Source organism: Falco punctatus (genome assembly GCF_963210335.1).
Source record: "Falco punctatus genome assembly, chromosome: 1".
Lineage (NCBI taxonomy): Eukaryota > Metazoa > Chordata > Aves > Falconiformes > Falconidae > Falco > Falco punctatus.
This window is the reverse complement of record NC_137580.1, coordinates 121,993,517-122,007,978: the sequence shown is the minus strand read 5'-3', so window position 1 is coordinate 122,007,978 and position 14,462 is coordinate 121,993,517. Positions and strand designations below refer to the sequence as shown.

Here is a 14,462-nt window from a genome sequence, read left to right as displayed (position 1 = left end):
ATCTTGGAGACAGCCATCTGTTCCTTCCAAAACAAAACCGAGGCACAGCTGACAATAAAGTCTGCCTCTGTTCACGCCAGATGGGTAACTATGAACACGCACTGTGCCAAATCTGACCCCTTCTGACCAGAACACCTATAACCAAATCCCAGGAAGTTTCTGTCCTCAGAGGTCCCCACATTCCCTCCTACCACCTCAGGACAAACCACACACCTATCCTGGTATACAGCCCTCTCAGTAGTTCAGCCATTTGGAATAGTTTTTTTTAAAAAAAAATATATGGAAACCAAAAAATCCACCTATGTAAGTATGTGTTAGAAGCTGTAACAGTGCTACAGTGGGTCCAGAGGAGATCCAGTCAAGTGATACTCGACATCCATAAGGCCAATGTGTTTCAGGAGTAAGAGCCCCTGGTGGTATGGACATGAAGCTGTCTGTACAACTCCATTTGCTTCTCAGGGTTACCATGCTGGTGGGGCCCACAACCATAATATATATGCAGGGAGGAACAAAAGGAAAAAAAAAAACAACCCTTTACAACTGCAAAACATAAACCATTTATCTGACATTTATCTGAAATGCAGAAAGACCTGAAGAGTTGCTAAAGCCACTAGAGGGTGTCATCGTTACATACATGAGGCCAGTTTCTCCCACAGTGGTGATTGATACCTGATTTAATTTGGACTCTACGCGAATAATCAGAAACAGAGAATGCAGCGTGATTTCTCTTCAAACAATACACACAGTATGAAACAGATGCAACTAGTTAATATCAGTTTGTCCTTTACACACCTCACTGTACAGAGGGAGTTTCAAAGAACAAACCCTCTCTGCAACAAACTAATCAAATCCATTGCAATACATACCAACTTAAGTGCAACACATCTGCACCCAGGAAGACTCATTACATATAAACCATAATATTACAGTCCTAAAACGCAGTAGTTTTCTGTCCAGTTTCACAATGGCAAATTAACTGCTCCTTCAATCACCAGGTGAGTCCTTCATAAGGAATTTGTTGAATTATACCCACAAGCTACTATTCAACAGGTTCTTGGCCTTGCCAGTATCTGTCAGTCGTAACAAAAACGTAAGCCCACATCTGACTTCAGTGGATTTACAGAAGCTGAACAGAATTCCGTTTTTGCTTTACTAAAATGAAAAGCTTCCTAAAGGAAGAAGTGAGCACACAATTTTTTCAAGGCAATACTGTAAAATAGGCCAACACTGCTGTAGACATAAAATACTAAAACTAAATGTTGTCAAGATTAGGCCCAAAGTTTGTGCCACGATAGTTAGAACTAGTGGTATTTTTCATGCAGCATTCAGAAAAGGATTGTAAAGAAAAGATGACTAAATTCTTTAAATCTGCTACATTTCATCATGAACCATTACACTCGATGCATAATGATTTCTAGAACATTTCTTAGCCATGGAGGAGATGAACTACTTCACATGGAAGGCTAGTTCCTATTAAACCAAAATGCTGTCTGTGAGTACACATGTGATATTTTGAGGGCTAACTGGAATTTTGAGTTTAAAATTAATTTCAGGTTTGTTAGCATCTAGTCATGCTACCAGTGACATAATATGCAAACACAGCGGATGTTAACACAAGCACTGTGGTGCTTCCACGTGTGAAAGAAACAAACATTTTCTCCTGTACAAGTAGAACAGTGTGTTTCAATCCGGTTGAGAAAAGCAAGTGACTCTCTCAGGCACGCAATGAGGCAGAATGCTGTTCTGTGGCAGATTTCTGCAGTAAAGCTGTCAAACTTGTTTAGAAAGGAGAACAAGTATTCTTTCCTGGAAGCATATACACTCAACAGAGATAAGGACCATCACCAGTACCAAAGGGTTTGTAGCAGACTAATTACAAACTCACTGTGCACTACCAAAGAGGAACGTCAAATTCCAAAATGATTTTTGTTTGTGGGCTTCCATCTGATCTCCTGTCTATGCTGTTAACTTGTTTTACCCCATTCTAATGGTTTTCTAACTACCTTTATGAACCATTTCTGAAGTGTTTAGGAGAAGACAAATAGATGATTTTGTCTTTTCGCAATCATGTTTCTTTTCTGGATTTAAGGATAAAATCTGTTTCTTTGTGGAGGATCAACATTAGATGTATGGATCACCATGTCCATTAAGTGTGCTTATTTAGTTAGGACACCAAATGTATCCAACTACTTACCTTTCATGTCCCAGGAGGACATTATTCAGATCTTCATTTACTTGTATTAACTCAACTACCACATCTTCATTCTCCACTGTCACCAACAATTCCATGATCCTCTCCTGCATCATCCGACAGGTCTTATATAGTTTCTGCCCAAGGCAAGGGAAGAAAAAAAAAAAAAAATCTTAACTGTGGTCTCCCAGTTTGTCAGTTCTGGAGAAGAATGATAAGACACTTGAGCACTGCAGACTCACGGGTAACATTCCTTATATTACAAACCGCATGCATACCAAACATTGCAAATAGCGTAATTTTCATGTCTTTGATCTCTGCAAGGCAGGTTGACAACTCCTATCATCACAGCCAGTACTCCTACCCAATCCCTACCTCTTGACCCACCTTATTTCTAAGGATGTATCTGTCTCTAAAGTCTAAATTACAAATTACAAAACAACGGAGACCCCTCTGGGTGATGCAGAGCAAATTTAATTTGATCCTGTTTGAAGCTGATTAAAGTCAGCAGGATACTTCACATGGATGTAATGGCTGCGATCCTGTTCAATGTCTGCTTGACGAAAGGACAATAGCAGACTAAAGGACAGAAGTGCTCGGTGACACAAGTCTCTACCTCTAACTGCTCCTCTAAGAGGGGAGGTTTGCATGCACTTAATCTTTGCATTTTTTGAGAAAGTAACACGAACCTAGCAGAATCAGCTGATACAAGAATTACGAGGGTTTACTGAGCAGAATTATGCATTATTGCCAGTTGAAATGGAAGATAGCTTATTTATATTCCTCTCCATTACAGCTTTTGCATGTTCAAAGAACCAAATTCTTTAGCAACAGGAACTTCAACTCAGCCAACACTTTCCCCCCCTGCAGTGCATGTGCAAATGCTGACTGGCTCCGCTTAAGGGGAAAAATTACTCTATTTGCACGCTGCTATTAAAAAATTGCTCTGGGTAGTATTTTCAAAGTGATATGATTTTTCCTCAAAAAACATACTCTTCAGGTAAATATTTTATTTTTGTAAAAAGAAATTTTGCACCCTTTTGCCAAATCTGCATAAGGATTACAGAGTACTGTACCTTTCAGTACTGTATCTTCATAGCCAAGGATAAAACACACAAAAAATTATTCAGTGTAATGCAAGTAATTAAATATAAAACCTCTCCAACTCCACACTTTACTACCTGATCTGCATTTAAAAAAAAGGCATGTATTTCTTATGATTCCATTGTACAGGCAGCCTAGTTTTGTAGATGTTAATATTCAATAGAAAAGAAAATTGAGACACTCATTCCAAGCACAAATTTGCTAGGCTTTGCTCTGACCCACGACGATGCATGCACTCATGTTTTGAAAAAATGGGAGTTTTAGAATGATGGACTACCAGCTGGTATAACAATCATCAGCAATTCCATGGAATTTGTGCTAACTCTTACCAGCTGATGATCCGGACTCAGATTCCTGCATGTCCCTCAAGTATGGCTACTCACTGCCCAGTACAAAAGTTTGTTATCTTCTTGGCTGATCCGGAGCTTTAGCTACCCTTTAACTACTGTTCCTAGCCAGCACAGCCTTTCAAGTGAGGTCTCCTATCTTAAGCCTTGTCCAAAACAGGGTGGAGAAAGGGAGGAGCCTAGCCACTAATGAAGCTACAGGACTGAAAATATGTTGCACTGATCACGTTTACCCTGTTACAGTTTTTATTGAAAGACTCCAGATAATCAGAAAGACTGAAATTAATGTCTCCAACTCACTCAAAGCCTAAACAAGCAGCTTTTAATGAAGGACTTTGTTCTCCGACAACAAAAGCCTAATCCAAGCAATCCAGGTAGATCCAAAACCAAAAAGAAACACTAAACATTGTTAAAGGAACAGGCCAGCCACGCTCGAAAACAACAGAAAGAACAACAGTGAAATTAGCATAGAAGGAATGAGTTTTCAGTCACTCTCCCACAAATGGGAACTCCACACCCTGTCCTCAGACTTTTGCCAAAAATTTTATTACTGGGAGTGTCAATTAAGAATCCACTGGTTTACCGTGGGCAACCTAATCTGTGCACCCACATGCAGAAGGGGCTACAGCGGGAGACAGGAAAGGAAAGACATACAGACATACCGCTCCTGTTCCGCAGCCAGAAACACTTACCTTGTCATGGACTGGACAGAGGTGGCCGTATATATTAAACCAGTGTATTCTCCTACCTGGTGTATCTTTCACTGGCTGCTTAAGTCATCAAGGCCAGTTTGCACCTTGGCAGCCTCCCTGGTGGCAGTAGCACTACAGAATTTAGGTACTGTGCATAGAACCGCCATAGATTAGCTGCTTAGGTGGTGTCCTTTGCTGGAACAACCTATAGTCAATCTTTTACTGCAGGCAAAGCCAGCCCTCTGCAATCTATTGCAACAGCTATTTGCTTGTGTTTAAAGCCTACTCTGCTCAGACCTTTGCTTCTTAGGCCCTTCCCTCCTTGCATTTGTAGCTCCACAAACCTCTGCAAAAAAGACAGTGTTGGAGATGCGAGGCACTTCCAGGGGAGCAAAACCGGATTGCATCTGGTTCCTATCTGGTTCCCCCAGACCAGCAGCGCTGCCTGTCATTAAAGATGAGAGACAGTGGCAAACTGGTGCTCTGTCTCCATATCTCAGCTCCAGTGGTAAACCAATCCATGAATGGACACAGCTGAACACCATGACCTTGAAGGCAAACCAACAGCACCCGGTACGGGTTCCTTGCAAAGGAGAAATACTCAGCTGGGCAAGAGAAGCACACCAAAGGGTTGTAAATATTAGATCAGATCTCCAACACATTTAATGCTGACAAATTACCAAAATGCTTCCTCATCACAGAAGTTCAGAGGTAAATTTAGAAAGAGAAGGATGTGATAAAAGCCTTTTAAATTCTTGCAGACAATAAGAAACAGAAAAATGTACATTGATATAGGTCACTGTTGAAATACTAAAGTAATTCTGCATTTTTAATTTCTAAAAAAGAAAATGCAGCACGAGCAAGATGAAGAAACAACATCATAGGAAGAAGAACACCTGTACATTCACTGTCAAATCTAAACTGGACTATTGCAATACATCTCCTTCAGGCTACGCTTTAAGAGCACATGGATTCATCTATAGCACAGCAAGCTCCCAGTCTTTGAGGTCACGCACATAAAACCAATGCTTTATATTCCACACTGGCCTTCAGTCTGCCTTTAAGGTACTGGTAATAATAAAGTGAGCACTGAAAACTCCAGGACGGATATGACAGACTGTGTCATCATGCGTTTTCCCACAAGGCAACTGCGTTCAACTGGAATGTTCTCCGGGCTGTTTGACAGAACATGCTTAACAGAGAACGCTCCATTATGAAATTCCTTTGCCCTTGGAATTCCCTAGAGCTTAAATCTGCATTGCAAGCTGTATTGTCCTTTCCTGACTGTCTAGATGTCAGGGGAAGGTGAAAAAGACAAAAGAAAGCCAAGTAAAACCAGAGACAGAAACCTATTGTTGGATTCCATCTGGCAATCTGAATCCAGATGTTAAAAGAAAGGATACAACATATTTTAAAATCAACTTTGACCAAACCAAACCAATATGCCCTACTAATGAATTACTACATACCTGTAAAAGATTCATATCATCTGGATTTTCAGAGCCAGGAACATTTTCCTTTAATATTGTTGACATGACTCTCACATTCATTTTTGCCATGTCCAGTTCACTGTATAGTTTCCCAATCTGTTGAGTTCAACAGGACAGAACATTGTGCAGGTGAACAGAGTGAGCAGAATAATTCTTACCCCTGTAATATGCACTTTCTTCCCCATTAGGTATAATGATAGGTCTAATTAGCATTATTTTACTCCAATGACATGCCATGAAAATGAATGGAATTAGCTCAGCTTTTATATGTGCAATCTAACTAAGATCCAAGTCTGATAGTACGATGGTTTTCCTTACAGTTAATCCTTCTCACTGTGTTACAGTTACTCTTTTTAGTTATGTTCCTGCTTAGCCTGTAGGTAAGTGAACTGTCCTTTCCTTCCTGCTTTTTAGAATAATCTCTTCACACAAGCCTTATGCAAAAGTAAGTTTGGCTTTCTCGCTTGTCTTTGAAGTAACTTTAATCAATTTGCATAACAACATCATATGACATCACTAGATCTTCTCATACTTGAGTAAATGATTCCACTTTCTGGTTCATGTACAGCTTAGCATTTATTGAATTCACTTCTGCTTACTTTGTTTTGGCACACTACTACATAAAACACCTTCAGGAGAACAAACCTAAACCCATTAATATAGGTGCCACTTGAACTGACAGTCCCTTCCAGTGGTCTATGCACCACGTTGTTGAAATCACACATTAACAGTATTTTTCCAGCAGACTCGCACTCCTTAAACCTGTAGTACTGCACCTGCTCCGAAGTCAACAATAACGTTGGGCCCGTGGGAAGAGGCAGTAAAGAACGTTTTGCAGGATTGGCAGAAGATGGTGATGACTTTGTAGAAGGCTGAGATGAAGTCTGCGGAAAGATAAAAGAGAGAGCTTGGGTTTAACAAAAGAATTGAAGCAGACATCCAGATGAGCAAGCTACAAAACATCTTTGTGAGACTAGACAACCGGGCATTAGCTTTCTCATAATCAGTGCTTCCAGGGAATTTATTGAGCAAGGTCTATTTACAATAATAAATGTAACGGCTATTTTGTAATGAAATGAGGCTTGGAATCCAGATGTCTTTTAAACAGGCTTGCAAGTAAATTCCATCACAGGACAAAGCGGGAATGGCTAAGAACAGGGTAGCTCCTTGAGCTCTTAAGCCATCTAACAGCCACAAGTCCTTCCCAAAGTGCCGTTGCAATTTTACCATGAAGGACAGTTGAGAATGTGATCGCACCTGGAAGCAGTGGAAAGGTTGGGGGGTTAAGTCTGGGTCTCTGCAGAAGATGAACTACAAAGGCCTTCTGGATCAAAAAGCTGGAACACTTAGTCTGCAGAAATCTTCGCTTGCATTGCATTTGAACTGACTGCTGTCAAAAAAAATCCAAATGCAAAACTCAGCCTGCACAAGACTACATACTTCAAGACCTTCACTTCCTAGAAACTAAGGTAAAAACTGTGTTCAGGTCTGCTGTTACTGAGATCAACAGAACATTTGCCACTGATTTTAATTAGCAGGCACATGTTAGTAGACAGAATTGTCGCTACTGTACTTGGCGAGGAAATAAAAAGTATTGAGAGCATTCTCCACACAGCTTGTTCAAACCACCTTTAAATACATAAGCTTTTCTGTACTTCACTATTTAATCACTGACTCAAACTCAGGATAAATCTCAGTTGTTCCTGTCTGCACTGATTACAGACATTTAATTCTGTAATTGCAAGGTTTTACCCAGTGGTGGATGGCTTTCACACTCTCCAAAACTCCTCTAATAGAAAAAAAAATAATCTGGAAAGAATGTCTTTAAAACACATATTGTATTTTCAGCTAATGTCCAGTGCTCAAGCCACACTTATACTCAATATCCTAGATGCTCCACAATGACATATGCCTAAAAAACATTTAGTGTGTACAGGCTTTGCAAACAGTTGGAGATATATATATAGACAATAGTATTTTCTTACAGATTTCTGTATCTCTTGGTTTAATTTTCAAGATAAACAATGCTCATATTCTGAACAGTATGCATTTTCATGAACATCTTACTCATATTAGTTGAGGCTTTCAGAAGATGGCAAGTGTGGAGCACTCAGCTCTCATTAATTTTGAGGCAAACAGCGTGCCCAAACGCTTTGCACACCGTGAAAGTCTCGAGAGATGCTTTCTTTTTGAGAATGTATCTGCTAATCTGTGGTTTGAAATAAAATGAACTATTATACAGGCCAGGGTTCTTTGTCGTTATCTTCGCTGTTATAATTGAAACTGATTCACGTGCTTAAACAGGTTGGTCATATTCTGCCCTGAAGCATTTAAATAAAAAAAACCCCAAAACACTCAAACAAACACACCTTCTTCATCTACAGGGTTCATGCAATTAACACAACCTCTTTCTAATTTACAATGGTTAATGAAGTATCCTTGTGTATCCCTACCTTAGGTCCCCCTCTGCTGCTGTCAGAAGACGGAAACTCCACTCCTTTCTTCAGCAATTCCAGATAAACTTCTTTTACTTCGCTCACATCCACCATTCCTTGGAAACCTCGAGCCCACGTCTAGTTTTGAAATAACAGGAGCGGGAACAGTCACAGAAATGGACAGTCAGTGGGTTAGAGAAGTGCTTCTAACAGAAGTGGTCCTAAATGCAGGTCATTCCCTCCATATACTCCAGCTAACTCCATTCAAAGCAGCAGCAACCACGAATGCTCCAAAGTTACTTCTCATCCTGCTTGCTAAGTGCAGCCACGGAAGGAGCACATATACAAACTGAGAAGGGAGTATAAAAGGTGGAGGTTGACAGTTTTTCAGTGTTTCCTCTTTGTCTCCCAGCCTGTGGTACTCCTGCATGAAGCAGGAGCAGCAAGACTCAAGTCTGCTTTAGGAAGAGGCTCCCATGAGTATGTTACAGCACAGAAATGGGCTGCATTGTTAAATGTTTCCCACATAGCAGAAACACAAACACTTAACTGTTTACTTTAGACTTACCATGACAAAGGTCAAGATTTTCTCCTGCATGTCAATTGGCAGATTGTATCTTGGATTCAGTAGTTTCACCAGCTTGTCTTTACAGAAATCTTTCTTCACAACCAAAGACTGGAATCTTGGGCCACAGTTCTCTATACACATATCAAGCAGCTGCACACACAAAAAGCTTGTTACACAGATACTGGGGGGGTGGGGAACCAAACCCAATTTGACTGCTTTTGTTTCCTTTTGTTTAATTTCTCCCAAGGTGTTACGAGGGAACAGTATAAATGGATATGAGCAGATTATTGCCAGCTATCTCACTAGAATGTCTGATGAGGTTACTACAGGGAAACAGTGGCTCATTGTATGCACTTTTATAGCTATGCAATACAAATGAGATGTGTTAGCCAGAGTATACTACTTTTAATAGAGAAATATGGTCACGTTTGTTTCCATGTCATAGCAATTACTGAACATACACTACCTTAACAGCATGAAATCTGTCCAGAGCTTAAAAAATGAATTGTACAGATTCTGTAATAGAATTAATCCACTGCCTAGCACATAGGTACCCTGATCTGACAGATTCTGAAGAGCTCTACAAGAGGAGAAAATAAGATTACTAAATGCCTCTCTTCTAATCTGCCCTGAAAGTGAGAGACTAATGAAAAAACAGAAAAGAGCAAAGTCAAAAACTCCGAGTATGATTTCTCCCCGTGTTTTAAAGGTCACGTTGGTTTAAAACAGAATAGCCAAATTGTTCAAACTGTCAGATTCATCTTCATGAAAGAAGTCTACTTCCAAAACTCAGCTTGGAATGCTCAAGAGTAGGATCCCTGCAAGCAACATGTCTGCCTTACGAAATACAGCAGTATGGGATGACATAATACTTCTCCCTTGTACACTTGGAGGTGGCCGATCACAATTCCCGTTTTACAGCAGACATATCAAAAGCTGTCACTATGTCCCAGTCACCTGAAATCAGGCCAATACCAGTCTTGATAGGAGACTGGGGTCAGTCTGATCAGGTGCAGAATCAGGAAAGGCACTCATCTTGCCTGGCTCAAATCTGGAAATCAGCCACAGGACTACGATGCCCCATGTACAGAAACACTGTCACTCTTTGCTTTTTACTCTTCACCCATAACTCAACTTTCCCTCCAAATTGAAAAGGGAAGATGGAAAGGTGAAAGCAAAGGGTAGAAATTACAGAAGTTTACAATGTTTCATGGGTTGATACAAAACTTTCTCTGAATCATGCAACAGTCAGGATATATCCTCAAAAGGATGCACAGATTTTAAGACTATTGTAATCTTGATAAATGTAGATTCAATATACTTTCCTATTTAGAGCAGACTATATTCGACTAAGTTGAAATCATTTTAGTAACTCATTTTCTAGCTTCATGACTTGGGGATTTTTCTCCCAGTGTGATCAGGAACTTATGGGAGAACAGGTTCAAGACCAGAAGAAAACACATTGCCGAAATGAAAACAGGGTAGAACAAAGAGACGCTAGCAGACTGCTGTGCAAAAAAACTGAGAGATAATTACAAAAAAATCTTGGCTCAAATAATTATTTTTCATTTGAATGAGTACATGAAACATATGCTAATAAGCCAAGTCATTTGCCTGTGCAGTACTTCAAAGATGGTCTGTGTTAAAACATTTTCAACCCAGTGCATGGGAAATTTGGTATGCTACTCTCTATTATTAATTCCCTACTTAAGGGACTGAGTATTTACACTCTGAATGGAAGTACTGAACAAATGGGCTAGATCCTCCACTCAATTATGCCAGTCCAGCCCACTCAGGGTGAAACTAAGCTGGCGTAAGAAAGAAGAATTTGACTCAATTATTTTTAACTGGACCGTCCATGAACAAGTCACTTCCATGCTAATAACACCTTTCATTAGAATTTCAATATGGTTAGTTACCATTGCAAATAGGACTTCACCTTCCCAAGCAGTTCCATTGGAATGAAGAGATCCAAGGTGGCCAAATCAACCACTGCTCCACATAGCACAATAGAATCTCAATAGAAACATGTTTTAATAACAGAACTGGCAAATTAACTTCAACCAAACCATTAAATTTCCTCTAAATGACAGGCAGGACCTGAGAACTGCTGAAATTGACAGAGCTGCTATGTTCCAAACTAGCTGACACCAGACATCCAGCTGAGAAGACATCTGCACCGAGAAGGGGCGCGAATTCCACTATCAAAGCCCTCTGGTTCACATGACAGCAACACAAACCTAAAATTATAAAGGGCATCTGAACAGAGGTGAAGCCAAATTGTAAGGCAGAAACAAAAAAGGGAGAAGTTGGTGGGTATTACAGAAAGTCAGCTGCATTCCTTATCAACAGAGGCCTCACTCAGAATTCAGTAGGACTATATGCGCATCTGAAGCAGCCAGGTATGGCCCATAAAGCTGTATGGAACGGATATAGTTTGTGATGGACACTTGTCGGACCCAAGGTGAATGCAAGAAAACACAGATGAAAAATTTGCTGCTTCGTATTTCTGACTCAGAGGGAACAAGTCAGTAATCCATACCCAGGATTACACTCTACTGAATATGTACTGATGTCTACCCTGTAGAGTGTTTGAACAGCGAGACACTATTTCCAAGTGCCAGCATTTAAAAGAAACCTGTATGAGTAGCTTTTTCAGCTGCTATTCATCAATTACAGTGTAATGGCTATGCAGACTTTACCAAGATTCTGCATTTCAAAAATATTTTTTTTGAAGTTTTTGAATTTTTCAAATCACACATATAACATTGAAATATGGATTTCTTTTGCTGCCACTCAATGTCCTTTTCCTTTCCTCTTTGCCCATATATACCAGAAAATGCCATAAAATTGACCAGGAATTTTTAGATTGAGGAACTGGAGGGTTCTCTCATGTTCTAGTTTTTTAGATCCCCTGCTTTGTGAAATGTTAATTTAATGAAGGAAAATCTGAATTATTTTTTTTTTACATCTGAAAACTTATCATAAGACAAAAAACCAAACTCCAAAATATAAATCTAACCAATGACTTTAAAATATTTCCCAACAACGTAATGCAGAAATGAAACCATGATTTCATCTTAAATTTATCCCCACTGCTTTGTATGTAAGTGCGTGTGTGGATGCAGATACAGAGGGGGACACACTCAATAAACTGCTTCCCTATGCAAAGTTTCTAAGGCCTTACAGGCATCAGAACTGGGGCATTGCAGTAAATGCTTTACAAAACCAAGGGAGATCCATGGAGACAACTGAACACGTGTCTCAGCACTCACAGAGTTTACATATCCAAGGTCTATTAGTAATAAGGAGTCAAACAGCATACACACTTTGTTGGATTCCTGCCTAAAAGTTCTAACCCTCTTCGCTCCGATTGCAAAATCACCACTGCCAAGCCCGATCTCTTGGCTTTATCAAAGATCATGCATGAAGCAACTTTATGGCCTGACACACATACACCTCGATCCGCGTGACTTCATAAACACCAGGTAACTTCAGTCAATCACAGCACATGAAGTCAAGCCGCTGCCAACACATTATACAGCTGGCACTCGCCCTTCTTCCTCCAAGTAAATAAATAAGCATCTATGAGCCAGAAGGAGAAAGACACTGTTGAGATTTAACATGCCTCAATGACAGAATCAGGGCTAACACGTGCAGTCACACTACTTCAGATGAAGACTTTCACATTTCATTCTGTGTATCCTCTGGAAACAAGCTCCTTAAGCAGTTTCACTAGAAAGATTAAGTTCCAGAATTTCAAGGTTGAGTAAATAAAACTGGATCAAAGTACATTTCAAAAGAGAAGTGATTTGTAGATTTGGTGCCGCCTTAGTTATGTTCTCTAGAGGTAACTAGGTAGGAGAGACAATTTGATGTAGAGTCTCAAAAGCTGGAGGATCACATTTACTGTAGGAAATACAGGCAATAACTTACAGTTCACCCAAGAAGAGCCCTTATTTTTGTAGAAATCGGGGAGAAAAGCAATTTTTAAAAGAGTTGCACAGGGGGTCGGGGGCTTGTGTTTTAGGAACTGAAAATTATTTGTTTTTCCATTTGCAATTACTTGCTGTTCCAATCTAGCCATTTCAAAATAGGAAATAGGAACAATTTCATTAAGGCAATTAAGAACATAAACCCAGAAGATATAGCACATAGAAAGGCTGATTTGGGAACAAAGGACTTAGAAGTCATCCATGGTCAGCAATGATGTCATCAAAGGGAAAGTTTTACACATGCTAAACTGATGGCAGTACTGGTAGGAAGGAAGGGAAGGAGCCAGGAGCAAAGGGAGGCACAAAGGATGGAAGATCTTGCATAAGAACAAGAACAGGAAGAGAGAGAGTTAGAGGAAAGGCTGGCGCTAATTTTATTAAAAAAAAAAAAATGATTAAAGGAAGTCAGGGAGAAGAAACCTGTGGTCAGAAAACAGAAGCTGGTCCAAAAGGATGTCATCGCCTGGCAGGCACAGTTACATACAGGTGAGTGGGTGAGAACTGACATGGAGAAAGGGGCCTGTAATGGTAAAGAGACTGTGAGAATGTTTTGAACTACAAGTACAACTGAAACCTGGTACACACTCCACCTGTGAGCAAATACAATGAGTTTCCTGGTCAATGGGATAAAGTCCTTCCTTGGATACACCTGATACAAGATCCTTCTCTCACTTTTATGTTCTTAAGAAATAAGCTATAACTTCACCGTGGGTATATCTACAGAGTAAATATCCAAAGAAAGGCTCCTAAATCTAAACGCTGGGCTATCCTGACTCCAGTTGACTGTGTCAGATATTCAGAAAAGGATTTACATGCACAAAGACTGTAGGAGAAAGAAACCAGATCTGATACAGGGCCTGGAATTACAGCAGAAACTGAGTGTTTCTGTTATGCAAACACATAGAAAACACCAAAAGGTGACTCATGAGACAGTGGAGGAGGAAGCCAGGAAAGAAGTGAGGAAATGGAATGAGCTGAAGTTAACGTCAGTATGTTTAACACATTTATCTACATCTCTTAACTTGTCAGAAGACACTTAGGCAATTGCTAAGTGACCTACAATTTGACACTATCAATCACCTATTTTCCTTAATCACATCTCAACATATATTGATATAATGATTTTGCACAACAAATACCAAACCCGTGAGTAACAGGACTTGGTACAATGCAGACAGACCTCTACAACCTCAAAAGAGGAAATGCTGAAGAAAATACTTCTAGACAAATAATGAAAGACACAAATCCACAGCAACATGAAGTACAAATTGTATGATTCTTCTCACAGTTGCACTACTGTTAGTCAAGAGGAATTCAAGCTGGGGACTCTGGACAGTGTTAGGAACTTCCTGCTATTGCCTACATTATCATTGTAGTGGGAAACAGAGAACAGTTAACATACTCCAGTAAACCTTAAATTGACCGAAATCACAGTACTTCCCCAAACTCTGGGATAGTTCAAAAACACTGTCAGATTCTGGAGGCCAGGTTATCTCAAGTGAGGATATTGCCCCAACCTTTAGTCATAACATCTAATGTGGCTTATCCTGTGTCTTGCTCCCTTGCTTAACTCACCTTTTGTTCAAGTTTCTCATTTAAACGTGGTAACACTTACCTTTACAAAACAGGTACTGCACATT

The 14,462-nt window shown here is 39.9% G+C and overlaps 1 protein-coding gene across 10 annotated transcripts in view; it reads right to left on the bottom strand.

The window, feature by feature from the left end:
• TOM1L1 (target of myb1 like 1 membrane trafficking protein) overlaps nt 1-14,462 on the bottom strand; it is a 323,891-nt gene that overhangs the window by 6,838 nt on the left and 302,591 nt on the right. For all 10 annotated transcript variants that reach the window (XR_013929293.1, XM_080394537.1, XM_080394531.1 and 7 more), the window contains 5 exons: nt 8,828-8,977; nt 8,278-8,397; nt 6,601-6,708; nt 5,804-5,920; nt 2,195-2,328 (listed from right to left, as the gene is read on the bottom strand). Coding sequence is in view for 9 of the 10 variants with exons in the window: in XM_080394537.1 (XP_080250663.1) it covers nt 2,195-2,328; nt 5,804-5,920; nt 6,601-6,708; nt 8,278-8,397; nt 8,828-8,977 (629 nt within the window). In the remaining variant the exon portion in view is untranslated. The remainder of the gene's footprint in view (nt 1-2,194; nt 2,329-5,803; nt 5,921-6,600; nt 6,709-8,277; nt 8,398-8,827; nt 8,978-14,462) is intronic.